This window comes from Manis javanica, chromosome 17 (assembly GCF_040802235.1).
Source record: "Manis javanica isolate MJ-LG chromosome 17, MJ_LKY, whole genome shotgun sequence".
In the NCBI taxonomy this organism is placed as follows: domain Eukaryota; kingdom Metazoa; phylum Chordata; class Mammalia; order Pholidota; family Manidae; genus Manis; species Manis javanica.
Genome location: NC_133172.1, coordinates 35,035,384 through 35,048,033, shown reverse-complemented (window position 1 = coordinate 35,048,033; position 12,650 = coordinate 35,035,384). Strand labels below are relative to the sequence as shown.

At 40.0% G+C, this 12,650-nt stretch overlaps 2 protein-coding genes across 8 annotated transcripts in view; one reads left to right on the top strand and one right to left on the bottom strand.

Annotated features, from left to right (window-relative positions):
• Positions 1–3: 3 nt before the first annotated feature.
• On the top strand, positions 4–9,410 carry AKTIP (AKT interacting protein). Of its 6 annotated transcripts, none has more exons than XM_037001440.2 (10): positions 4–110; positions 2,840–2,945; positions 4,052–4,257; positions 6,438–6,502; positions 6,583–6,683; positions 7,171–7,259; positions 7,338–7,436; positions 7,524–7,631; positions 8,437–8,497; positions 8,628–9,410. In XM_037001440.2, the coding sequence occupies exons 2-10, from the start codon at positions 2,904–2,906 to the stop codon at positions 8,736–8,738; spliced, it is 882 nt and encodes a 293-aa protein (XP_036857335.2). In that variant the 5' UTR covers positions 4–110; positions 2,840–2,903; the 3' UTR covers positions 8,739–9,410. The 6 variants fall into 6 exon arrangements, with proteins under 6 accessions (XP_036857335.2, XP_036857336.2, XP_036857332.2 ...); XM_037001441.2 differs by lacking the exon at positions 4–110 and adding an exon at positions 162–307 and having other exon boundaries at positions 8,631–9,410; XM_037001437.2 differs by lacking the exon at positions 4–110 and adding an exon at positions 162–307.
• Positions 2,402–12,650, bottom strand: part of RBL2 (RB transcriptional corepressor like 2) — a 60,948-nt gene continuing 50,699 nt past the window's right edge. The window contains exons 22-23 of one of the 2 annotated variants that reach the window (XM_037001436.2): positions 10,755–10,926; positions 2,402–2,630 (exon numbers count right to left, since the gene is read on the bottom strand). In XM_037001436.2, the coding sequence (XP_036857331.2) occupies positions 10,756–10,926 (171 nt within the window). In that variant the 3' untranslated portion in view covers positions 2,402–2,630; position 10,755. Of the gene's footprint in view, positions 2,631–9,472; positions 10,605–10,754; positions 10,927–12,650 lie in introns of those variants that run through there. The other variant, XM_037001435.2, reaches the window with a different exon arrangement.

Genomic DNA, 12,650 nt, shown 5'->3' with positions numbered 1-12,650 from the left:
AGGAGGAGGGTCAAGTGCTGCCCCCCGCTCCCTCCGAGCGGAGCTGATTTGATTGGTAGGACCGATTGCTGCTGTCAAAACGCTCTCGGAAGAACGTACTTGACGGACAGGTGTGGAAACCACTTGGCGCTGAGAGGCTGGGGGAAGCATAGGCCCAGGGGCGTGGGACAGGGGGCGGGGCCCGACGCCGAGATCAGGGCGGGGCGGGGACGGGAGCAGGCCTGGGCCGGGCAGGCTCCGCGGCCGGAGATGCTCCGAGGCCGCCGTGGCCGTCAGCAGCCAGGAGCCTTGTGTTGAAAACATCGAGGTGAGATGCACGGATAGGCTGACTGGTAGGTTCGAGAGGGCAGTGGAGTCCTTAAACTAGGCCGCCGGCGTCCTCGGGTCCGGCATTTGCCCTACCGGGCTCCCTAGACTCCGTAGCAACGGCGGCCGCGCTGGGACACGAGGGCGCGGCCGGGCACCTGTCCGCGTTTGCAGGCACCTGCTGCGCGGGCTGCTGCTGGGCTCCAGGCCAGTTGTTGGCTGGTGTTCTGAGCTGGGCCGGGGTGGGCCGGCCAGGCCGGCCTGAGGGAGGGAGGCGGGCCTGACCAACCCGTCCGGCCGGGGCCCGCCCTCCCGGCTTCGTCCCCGCGCCCTGGTTGGGGGCTGCGGGTGTGAGTCCCCGAGCCGCGGAGGCTCTCAGCCCCCACCGGAGGGGCTCGAGGGCCAGGGGCCGGCCTTCAGCTAGCTGCGAGGTCGGGACATGGCCCCTGCCTTGCATCACCTCGAGACAGGTTTGTCCAGATTCTCTACGTGCGCGGAGATGACTTGCCGCCCTGGGCGAGTGTGCTGGTCCTGGCTGTCCCAGTGAGCTGGGGCCAGGGCCAAAGCTGCCTTCGTATTTTCTTAGACGCTACCACGTAGCCTCTTAACGTGGAATTTAAGGCTGGTTGGCGTGATGTATTAAGTTAGTACCTGTTTAGGGACTATGGCACATAGGAGGAAAGAAGCACCTGACTCCCAGGTTGTGGCTCAGGCCTGTACAGATCGTTAGTAGTCCAAGATACTGACTTATCAGCTGTGTGATATAAAGGGAGGCAATCGTGTTGTGTATATGGCCAAACCAGCAGGAATTCGGAAATTGTTTCCTAGTGACTAGGACATGTCCTATGTCGCTTTCGTATCTTTATCACTACTGTTTGTTAAATGCTATACTGTGCCTGTGTAGACCAGACATCTAATTAATTGGAGTAGTTATTCCTGAGAAATGTGCTACAATTCTCTGGGTTGCTGCTGGAAACATAGGCTGCCAGGGACAATAACTCATGCTTAAAGATAAGGAGAAATTGGGAGCAAGTTTTGTTCTTAAAGGCAAAGTCAGAACCATTATGTGTTAGCCTTGGAGAAGGGATCTTACAGGTGACAGATCCACCCCAGTAAATTTACATGGTGATGAGTACTTGCCCTAAGGGAAGGGGGTTCCCTGTTGGATCAGGTCTGTCCTAGATGACAGTGGGGTGCTGCATGTTACTCTGGATCTGAAACCAACTGTTTGCATTTGGGCCAAACAGAAATGTGCCCCCACACATTTTTGATGTCCCAACCACTTTCATCTGTGTCATAGTCATCTTTAAAGGCAGATTGCAGAGAGCTCTCAACAATAAGTTTTTGTTTATTGGATGTACTCAACAGGTAAGTGGAAAAACCAGGATCCTCATTCCTGTGGTGTAATTACTAGGTGGCATTATGTCTTGTAAAGCAAAACAGCAGTAATTGGCACCAGCTGGGAATGGGAAACCTGGTGCCTACTACCTGTGGATAGCCTCATAAGAAAATTAATTTTTGCTGATCAGGGACATTTGGTACATTATTCTGTAATGATTTGCTTCTTAGGAATTCAGTAAAATGTTGCTAAGTTTTGACCCTTTTCAACTTCAGTCTTTTGATTAATGTAAGTAGTTCAGAGAAGGAGTACTGCTGTAACAACCAAGCCTAGGGTAGTCCCAAGCAGAGAGGTTGCTCTTCTTACAGCTGTGCTTGCTCCTTTTCCTTTGGCTCTTTGTATTTTTAGTAAATGACCCACTGACTTTGTGACTTCTTGTCACTTTTGCGACATGCTTTCTTATCCACTAGTGATGCATCGGTGGAAGATTTGTCTTTTGTGAAATGTCTCCTTTGCAGTTCTCCACTGCATTTTGTATGTATTGCTTGGCATTTCCTTAAATGCCTAATCCTGAGGTTTCCACACTTTTAAGTAGTTGAAAAGGTTCCTTGGGGATGATTCTGACAGTACACAATTATCCCTTTCTGTCTTAAATGCTTTGCTGTACCTGTTTTGTTGTTGTTACTTCTTTGGCAACTAGTTTCACTGGAGAGAATGATTTTGTACTTGGGACAGCTCAGTTAAGACACTCTGAAATCAGCCCCCTTGGATCTTTAATTCCCATGGCCCCGATAACAGTGATAGAACTTTTGTATATGTGAGTACAGTGTATTCTGAACCTGGCTTTCCCAGTAGTCAAATGTCTAGATATTATGTTAATAGCAACTGTTGTAGTCCATCCATATCTTCTGCATTTCTGGCACCAAAGCTGAACTGTTGTCATTGAATATTCTGAATCCTGGCCAAGGACTCGGTACACAGATTCCTGTAGGCATTTAAAGGTGGGATAGAAATTGGAGTCAGAAGAGGGAGGGGGTACTGAAGGAAACTATTTCTGAAGACATTTTTTCCCCTAGATTTTTATAACTATTACATACGTATATTGTAGTTCTATTTAGTGTCGGTTTAGTTTGTAACCATTTCAGAAGTCTTAACTGTTGACATTGGTATGTTTGTTTTCCCATTTCATTTAAGGTAAAGTGAATTCTGAGAACGAGTTTGATGACACAGACCACTGAATTTGTTTGGAGTACACGTTATGAACCCTTTCTGGAGCATGTCTACAAGCTCTGTACGCAAAGTAGGTATAATTGATAAATTTAGTGAGGAAATCTGTATGAGTCAGAGGCCAAAATATTTCATACCGAGGTTTCCTATAATCTTAACAGAATTACCTGATTTTTATTTTTGAGAAATAATTATTTCTGAGGCTAATATCTCATCTCAAATAGAAATCGTTCTGGTAATCATAGTTCTAAGATTATTTTGGTTTAGATTATATTTACACCTGATGAAATTTGTGACACATTACTGTAGTAGGTTTCCTACTAACCTACAAGAGTCTGTGGTTAGAGAAGCCTTGGGAAAGGCCAGCCTAATGCTTGAGGGCACAGGCTCAATTTTTTTAAATAAAGTCTTTTTTAATTGCAAAAATAATATATTTTTGGAAAGTTTAAAATATGTAGACAAACATAATGAATATAACCTATAATTCAACCTCTAAGAGAACACTATTAATCATTTTTTCTACACATGATATGCATTTTTAATAGCTAATTAAATAGCTGTTGACCATAGTTGAGCCAAACAAGTACCTATGAGATGGTAGTTTAGTCTCTGACTCATTTAGACCTTTGTCATTAACTAAGGATGACAGTTTATGCTGTTGATAGTCCACATGTGGAAACATATCCATTAGAGATAAGATCATAATCAGACCCATGCAAAGAGAATGAATAGCTTTATTCTTTGTTTCCAGCTTAACTGCTAACAGGTAGTGACTGATTCCAGTTATCTGTACTATTTATTTTGACCTTCTATAGCATCTGAATGCCAGGGGACTTTTCTAGTCTTACATATAGTTGTCCAGTTGCCTAGTAACTCCTTGCCCTCTTTTCAGGGCCTCCAGGAGAAACCCATTTCTTTCTTTGTTTCATGTAAATCCTGTAAATACTGGTTTTGTTATCTTTACAGGATGCAGCGAGTTAGAGTTTTCTTATGCTTTAGTCTTGCTTCAGCTTTGTTCTGCCTGCCTGTTCAAAGGACTTTCAGGTCATCTTGTTCATGATGCTTGAATGTTCTTGTAAAAGCAATTACAGCTTTTAGGTCAAGGACTAAGTGTATCACATGCACTCTCTGATCTAAGATTCACCCTAACAAATGTTCTCACCACTTCGTCTTGAATAGCGATCTGATGGTGAAGAGAAGACATTAACAGGGGATGTGATAACCAGTCCTCCACGATCTGCTCCAAAGAAACAGCTGCCTTCTATTCCCAAAAATGCTTTGCCCATAACTAAGCCTACATCTCCTGCCCCAGCAGCACAGTCAACAAATGGTACACATGCTTCTTATGGACCCTTCTACCTGGAATACTCTCTTCTTGCAGAATTGTAAGTTCTTAGCAAACTATTTGGCTAAATTTAAAATGATTCTTGAAGGTAAAGAATGAAATGCTGATGGACTCAGTAAATGGCAGCCATTTAATCTTAAAGCCCATACCAGCCTTAATGTGTATTGAATGATAGAGGATATTGCTGGTGATACAATCATTTTTAGCCAAGGCCCATGTAGTATTATATAAATATCTTGTCCTAAAAGTAATGACTCTTATTCAGAGCTTGGTAAATGAGATTTAAAGGCAAGTGTGCACTTTGATTTCCCTACCTGTTTTGGAGAACAAGAGGAGGAATAAACTACAATTTATTTAGCACCTTTGGTAGGTCAGAAACTTGTAACTTGATTTTGGTCTTCCATTATATGAGGTGAGGAATTCACCCCCTGAAGAGGTTGTTGTAAAAGGCAGTACAGTGGGAGGGTAGCAGTGTTTTCTCTCTTGGGTCAGACCCAGCTTGGAGGCTTATGCTCCATTCTAGTGGTCACCTTGTAAGAGGCATCCTGACAGACTGAGATGGTCCCAATAGGTGGAGGCTAGGAAGCCAGACCTTAGGAGTCAACAGTTGAAGGAACTGGAACAGCTAATTTGGAGAAAATTCAGGAAGTACTTATAAAAGCTGTATTCATATATTTGAAGGTCTGTCATTAGGGAATTTGACTTACTCTGTATGACCCCCAAAGGCAGAACCAGGCAATTATAGAGAAGTTGTAACAATTTGTGCTCCATGTAAGAAAGAACTTGACTGGTCACAGAAGTCAATAATTGGACTTCTATCAATAGAGTGTGAGGAGATGAGTACACTTCTGCAGAGTGCCAGGAGTGACAACACAGTGCTTAGCCCAGTGTAGGGGGCTCAGATAGTGAATGAATACACACTGGGCATTTGATTTGATAATTTGTTACAAAGACAGAAAGTTTGGAGAATTCTTAATTGCAATCATTTAAAAATTCTTTGTATGTGAAGTTATTTTAAAAGCATCCTTAGGCCATCCCTCACTGTACTAATGTAATAGTCAGTGACTGGCTGAGCGCTTTGGTAGCAGTGGTCCCTTTAGCTTTATAATGGAGGCCTTGTGTTTGAGGCTGGGCAGTGAGTTGGACAGGCTTAAATCTGCTGTTTGTATTAGAACACAAAATTGCCTTTCTGGCAAACCTCACTGTAGTAGATACATCTACCAACCATGGTGCTATTGACGTACTGAATTTTAGTGACTTAAAAATGGAATAACTACTTTAAAATGATTAAAAATAAGGATAGCCAAGTAGGTACTGAAAGCAATCAACTAAGGTCCACAAAGCTACTACTTAATAAAATTCAAGATTGGCAGATTAATGTGTTTTAAGGCCCCAGGTCAGCATTGTTCCAGGTTCGGTCACAGCTTTACTTATTTAGGCTCATTGCTCAGCTGCAAAGAACAAGCAGAATGGCTGTCAGTGGGTGACTGGGTCCCAGAAGAGCAGGAGCAGCCTTTGTGTCAGTGCCCTTGCCTTACCTTGTTTCAGCACCCACCGGTTCCCAACCATGGCCCACAGAGTTCAAGTGTCTGAATTATGGGGTGAAATTACAGTACAGTGTGGGCTCACGCTGATGCCTGCTTTCACCAAGAACACTGCAAATCTAAACATGGCCCTCTGCTACGTGGACTGAGACCAAATGTAAAATGTCACCTAAGTTGGCAGTAACATGGAATTGTAATTTGTTCTTAATTACCAAAAATTGTGTTTAAAATTAATTTTTGAATGTGTGTGGGTAAGATCTGTTGTTTATAGTCACAAAGGCAGTAATTTTACGAATACTCCCATTTACCTAAAATTTAATGTCTAGAACTTAAATCAGGTTGCATTATTCAGACTTACTTACAAGTTGGTTTTCAAGATATTTTGGGGAAGCTGATAAAGGAGGGAAACTTGATGCTTTGTGTGTCCCTGTTTGGCTTTGATTTCTCAATCTGAGGCCCTTTTTGGCTTCTGTGTTTCTGTAAGCTCCTGTTGTAAAGCCAGTAGATGGGCCATGATTAGGGCCAGGTGAGAGATTGTGATGACTCAGCTATGATTAGGCCATCAGCTGCCCCTTGAGGGATTATTTCTTCTCTCAGAAACTGAATGTGGAGTGGTTTGATCCATGTGTGTCACTTACATCCATACAATTTCATTATTCTGCTGCTTCTGTTTTAGTACCTTGGTTGTGAAGCAGAAGTTACCAGGTGTCTATGTGCAGCCATCTTACCGCTCTGCATTAAGTAAGGCAAATAATTTAATTTATAGCATATTTGGTCCCTCTGACACAAAAATAAGCCTTTAACTGTATTTTTTCCTGCAGTGTGGTTTGGAGTAATATTCATACGGCATGGACTTTATCAAGATGGTGTATTTAAATTTACAGTTTATATCCCTGATAACTACCCAGATGGTGATTGTCCAGTAAGTAGAGTCTGGCTTCATTTGTTGGTCAAGGAGAAGGACTTAAAGGGCTTTAAAGATTTCTTGGTTCTCTTCTTGACCTAATACTTTTATGATTTCAGTTTCCTAAAATGTTTTGTCTATTTAGTAGTCTTTCAGAGGGGTTTCTGTGCTGGGTTGTATCTTTTGCCATGCCAGCCTCTGCCTTTAGCTTTGGTTCTCTGCTCAGGTGTGCAGGGGAGGCTGGAATTTAATTATACAGCACTTAACTATGGGGAACAGCAGTCATTGTGATCATTGTGGTGTAGTAGAGAGAGTGACTTTTCACCCCCTTCATTGCAAATTTTAGTTTCAGAGGAAAGTGGTGTAGTTAAATGTCCCTCTCGAGGCAGCTCTTTGGACTTTAAACAATGTGACTGCCTTGTCCTAAAGCTCCTTTTACATTGGGTGTACAGGTCTGATAAGCTCCATTGCTTCCAGTAAAGGAAATGTGTCTCTTTAAATACAGCGCTTGGTGTTTGATATTCCCGTCTTTCACCCGCTCGTTGACCCCACCTCAGGTGAACTAGATGTGAAGAGAGCATTTGCAAAATGGAGGTTAGTAAATATTGTGTTTACTTTGATGATGTAAGTCAGCAAGAAGAACCTCAGTAATCATGCCATGTTTCCCTTTAGGCGGAACCATAATCATATTTGGCAAGTATTAATGTATGCCAGGAGAGTTTTCTACAAGATTGACACCACAAGCCCCCTCAACCCAGAGGCCGCTGTGCTGTATGTTACTTTGCTTTGTTACTTCAGAGATTTGAAAGTGCAGCTGAGTAGGTTGTATTGGTAACTTTATTTTAACTTTTAACACAGGTATGAAAAAGATATTCAGCTTTTTAAAAGTAAAGTGGTTGACAGTGTTAAGGTGTGCACGGCTCGTTTGTTTGACCAGCCTAAAATAGAAGACCCCTATGCAATTAGGTAAGTGTTGCATTGTCTAGATGAGCTGAACTTTGCAGTCAAGTGGTCTTAGAATAAAGATTTCAAAGCAAAGGGTAAAATCTGTTAGTTTACAACACCTTTTCAACTTGTCAGTTTGATGCCTGATACTCTTGGGCTCTTTACAACAATAAACCTTTACATCAACTGGCACATTATGCCAATTCACACTATTTACTGAATTTGGTTTAAGGATCCTGTAATGTCAGGACTTTTCAGTTGGCAGTTTTAATTGGAGCCCCTCTGAAACTGCTATACCCCTACTGACATTGGTGAAAAGAGGAAAGTGGAATAGTGTGAAAGTGACAAGTGGGTCTCTGTAGGACTATGATATTTGATATTGGGAAGAGTTTGTGGAGTACTGAGAAATAAGGAACTGGTGATTTAGCTCTTGGCGATGCTGGGATTGCTGGGGAGGTAGTGAAGCATAGTAGTTAAGAGCTTGGGCTTTGCAGGAAGACTAGTTTGGCTTCTGCACTTACTGGCTTTGGAGAACTACAGGAATTACTTAATTTTACTGTGCCTCACTTTCTTTATCTTTAATACTACTACAGAGTTTGTCATGAGGCTGAAATGAGTTAGCCCATGGAAAGTGCTCTCAAAGGGATAGCTGTCCTAAGAGAAAATCATTTAGATAACATCTAAATTGTACTTATTTTCAACTGATTAAAGACTCCTCTTTAAAAGTATTGTTCCTTGTTTTGTTAGGGGAACTGGCTTAAGTATTAAATGGATGTTATGCAAATTTAGTAAGCCAAAGCAGTTTTTAATATTTTTCTCTTTTAAGTTTCTCTCCATGGAATCCTTCTGTACATGATGAAGCCAGAGAGAAGATGCTGACTCAGAAAGTAAGTAGATAACCATTTTTTGAAATAATTAACTCACTGTTTCCTTTCTAAAATGTCATTGGGAGATGAGTTTGTACACTGCTGAATTCTCTATCACTCACTTTTTTAATGTGTTTTTGATTGTGCCTAGAAGAAGCCTGAAGAACAGCACAATAAAAGTGTTCATGTTGCTGGCCTGTCATGGGTAAAGCCTGGCTCAGTACAACCTTTCAGTAAAGAAGAGAAAACAGTAGCAACTTAAGAGTGGGTGAATCTGGTGCACCACGCACTTTCCTGCCGGACGCGGGCCTCATTAAAGCTGACCAAGGCAGAGGACTGCCTGAAGAGTAAACTGTGTGCACAGCGACTGGCATCAGTGTTGTCTGTGTATGCTTAGGTCCTAACGGCGAGTTTGGGAAACCTCTCTTTAAGTAAGGCATTACTTCTGTCAGAAGTGTCTTTAGGGTGGTTGTCTAGTTCAGCACTCCAAATTTTTGGGGACCTTAAGGCTTAAGTATTTTTCTGAATATAATGCTAAAGGTAAGTTATTCACTTAACTAATAGAATAGACAAGAGTTCAACACTATCTGATGATTTTTAAGTCAGTGGTTGCAGTTGTACATATGTCAGCACATGGAGAAGAGAGGAGAGAGCAAGCAGGTTCCAGAGCATACTGGCACTTCCAAGTGAAGATCCTTTGAGCCTCAGTCTTCAGCCTGCTGTCTTAATGATTTACAAACTGCTATTGCTGAGGCACATATTAGGTGAGTGAGAGGAAACCAGAACACTTATTCAGAGCTTTTTTTTTTTTTTAAGCAAATTACTGTATTTTTATGGCAGGAGGAAGAAAGTGTGAAAACGGTTTCTAATGAAGTCAGATATTTAAATGAATGACTAATGTGTTTTGTAGAGATAAAATAAATCGATAAATGATCGTTCTTTGTCATTTATGCAGGGGACTACACACCCTTTTCTCGATATAACTAAACAAAAAGATTAATTTATAAATGCTTTATTGAAAAATACTTATTTTCATACAAAATTACAGTAGCACTAAGTATCTTGAGAGGTTTTATAAATATTTTTGAAGAACACTATTCTAATTGAACAGTGTAAGTTCCATATTTCAGAGCAATATGAAGTTACCTAGTAACTTTGTTTATATTGATTCAATTTACAATTGAATTTTCTCCCTAATAAGATTATTCATTCAACTTTAAAACTGCTGGAACAATAGTGATTAATAAAAGTATATATGGATAATTCAGTAGCTGTTAAATAACATTTTCTAATTTGTATAAATGGTAGTATGTGCTAATAAAAACCTAAATTCTCCAACCTATTTTTTAAAACCGTCAGCAACACACCCAAATATTTTTATATATCACCTTAATATACACGTCTTTTCAGTACCTCCTGAAGAGGTCATTATTTTTCATATTATTCCCCTTAATTCAACTTGATTTAAAGTCTTTACTTAGCCAAGTTGATCCCTATTAACAAAAACTGGAGAACTTAAAATGCATGCCCAAAAGGTAGCTACTGGGGCTTTAACAGTCTAAAAAAAAAAGAAGTACAAAAGTATCAAAGAAGATACTGAATATTTAGCCTAGAAATTTTGTACTTAATAAAGTTCACATTGTAGAAAGTGCCATCACAAATATACAGCAAAATCTGGGTTACAAATCATGCTTTTTACAGCCCTAAAGTGCCACTTCTTATACAAGTTCACTCACACATTGCACACTGAATAATCAAGCATTTATCACACTGTACCACACCTAATGGAGAAAGGGAAAAATTACACAAAAGGAATGGAAGACTTGAGCTGATAACCTAGGACCTCTGTGTTTGGGCTCTCTTCCTTGTTATGTTTTAGGAATGCAAAAATCTCACACTCCTACCAAATGTTTTAAGACAACAAACCTAGTTTTTGCTTTGCTTTTCATGAGGGCCAGACCCAATGAATAAATGGCTAGGAATGAATTGAAGTACAGTTCCTCTGCTGTAGCATGTCAATCTCTTATACACATATTTGACCATGCTTTGTTCTCTGCAATACTTACAAAAGCTTTTGTCAGAGTTAAAAAATCCGAGTTTGGAGTCTAAGCAGCCTTCATGACAAGCACTGAATGGTAGGAAAAAAGACAGTTGGGATGAGTGAAAATACCCTAAAGATACTGGAAGGATTAAGGAAAAGAGCCCCATAATTTAGCATGCATTAAAAGATGCTGCTAAACAGTTTGTGAAAAGACAGTTTTCAGTACAACAGACTAACCTCAGTGGGAACCTCGGTCATTAGCTACATCTTGAAGACGGCGTAGCAAGGCAGAATGATTTTCTGGGCAAATTCTTTTTGCAGGTGATTCACTTCCATCTTCCAAAAGGATCCCTCTCTTTTTGGTTGGAGTCTCTCCTGTCCGTATCATACTGTTAATTTCTCTCAGCCTCTAGAGTGGGGAAGAAAATAAAAACCTAAAAATGCTAATATACACAGTTCATTGTTAAGTCAAAGATCCTTAAGTAAGGAGTTTACCTTGACTTTGAACATCTATAAAGAAAAATTACTAAATTATACATATTTCCAGTTTCACCTGTCAGCTGGAAGACAGTGATGAATACCTTTCATGAAGGCAGAGTATTTCCTGTTTTTTGAACAAGCTCCAGAGGTGATTTTGATGGATACTTTTCCACAGAGTTCACAAATTATTTTTTTACAATAGTTATAAAGCATCACATTGCTATGCCATATTTAATCAAGCTGTACATCTCCATTTTACTTTTTGAAAAAGTAGCCTGATTTTACATATGCTCTTCCTCCAGTCTAGTGTCACTCAATCTGCCATTCTCAACTGTAACTTCACAAGAGAAGGCTTAGTTCCCGAAGGCATCAATTGTAGGCAGATCTAAAATGTACCACTCAACAATATCCTTGGGAAAACTGAGAAAAAGGCAAATTATTTTCTACATTTTGTGGTTCACATAAGAAACCCCGATTAAGAACAACACTGCCAGAGTGCTAGACAGACAGGATCTCTGACAGTGCCTTCAGCATTGTTTCTCCAAAGACCCATAAGTCAGTCACCATGTAGTTTGCTGGTTGATTTGTTGCTTACAAATTTTATTTTCATGTACTGCCTCATGTCCATGTTTACTTACGGAAAGCATACTGAGCACATTCACATGCATTTATAAGAATTTCAAACATGGGAAAAGTAGAAGAGCATAGCGAATCCTCACATGACCATCACCCCACTACATACACCCCACTACACATGGCCAGTCTCATTTGATCTACACCCTTGTTCATTTCCCATCCCCCACATTGTTTTAAAGCAACTCGTAGATATAATTTGCTCATAATACTCATTTTGAAATAAACTTTTCTGAGGTTTTAAATAAAATCAATGTTCTTTACAAATCTTAACCATCTTAAGGAAGCTTTCTTTTGACTTCTCTTTTACCCTCTTGCATCTTTAAAAATCTGTTCTGCATTTGTTATCTCTAGTCTCCCATTTACTTGAGTATTCCTTAAACTTGTTAGATGTATACATTAATTTTATAAATATTTGTATATATTACACAATGTGTAATATACCTTATCCATAGCACAATATACATTACCATACAGCATGCACTAATTTTGTACATTTGTCATATATATATATAATTCATAACACACAGTATTTTATACACCAAAAATTTTTTTTGAAGTGTACATGATAGTTTAAACACAAATTTGTACTACCCAAAACAATTCATACAGAATTTACACTTAGACTTCTTGTCCTCACCCAGTCCCCAGGGACACCTACTCTTTCGTTCACTGAAAAATCAGGCTGCTGTGTAGACTTACGCTCTTTTTCTAAGAATGCACTCTTAGAAATGTAATACTATATTACACAGGGGTTTCAAAAAAAGTTCTCTTTTATCTACTGTTCAGAATATTCAGTCAACATTATGTCTCAGTTTTTCCCCTATCAGTATATATATATGGATCACATCTCTTAACTGCTATATAGTATTTTATAGTATGTCTATATCATAGTTTAATACTCTGTCGATGTATTATTTCTTTCCACTTGTTTAATACAATAAGCAATGTTACCATAACTTACTGTTCACTACAAAGCCACAGTAATCAAGACAAATTTGGTACTGGCACAAGAACAGA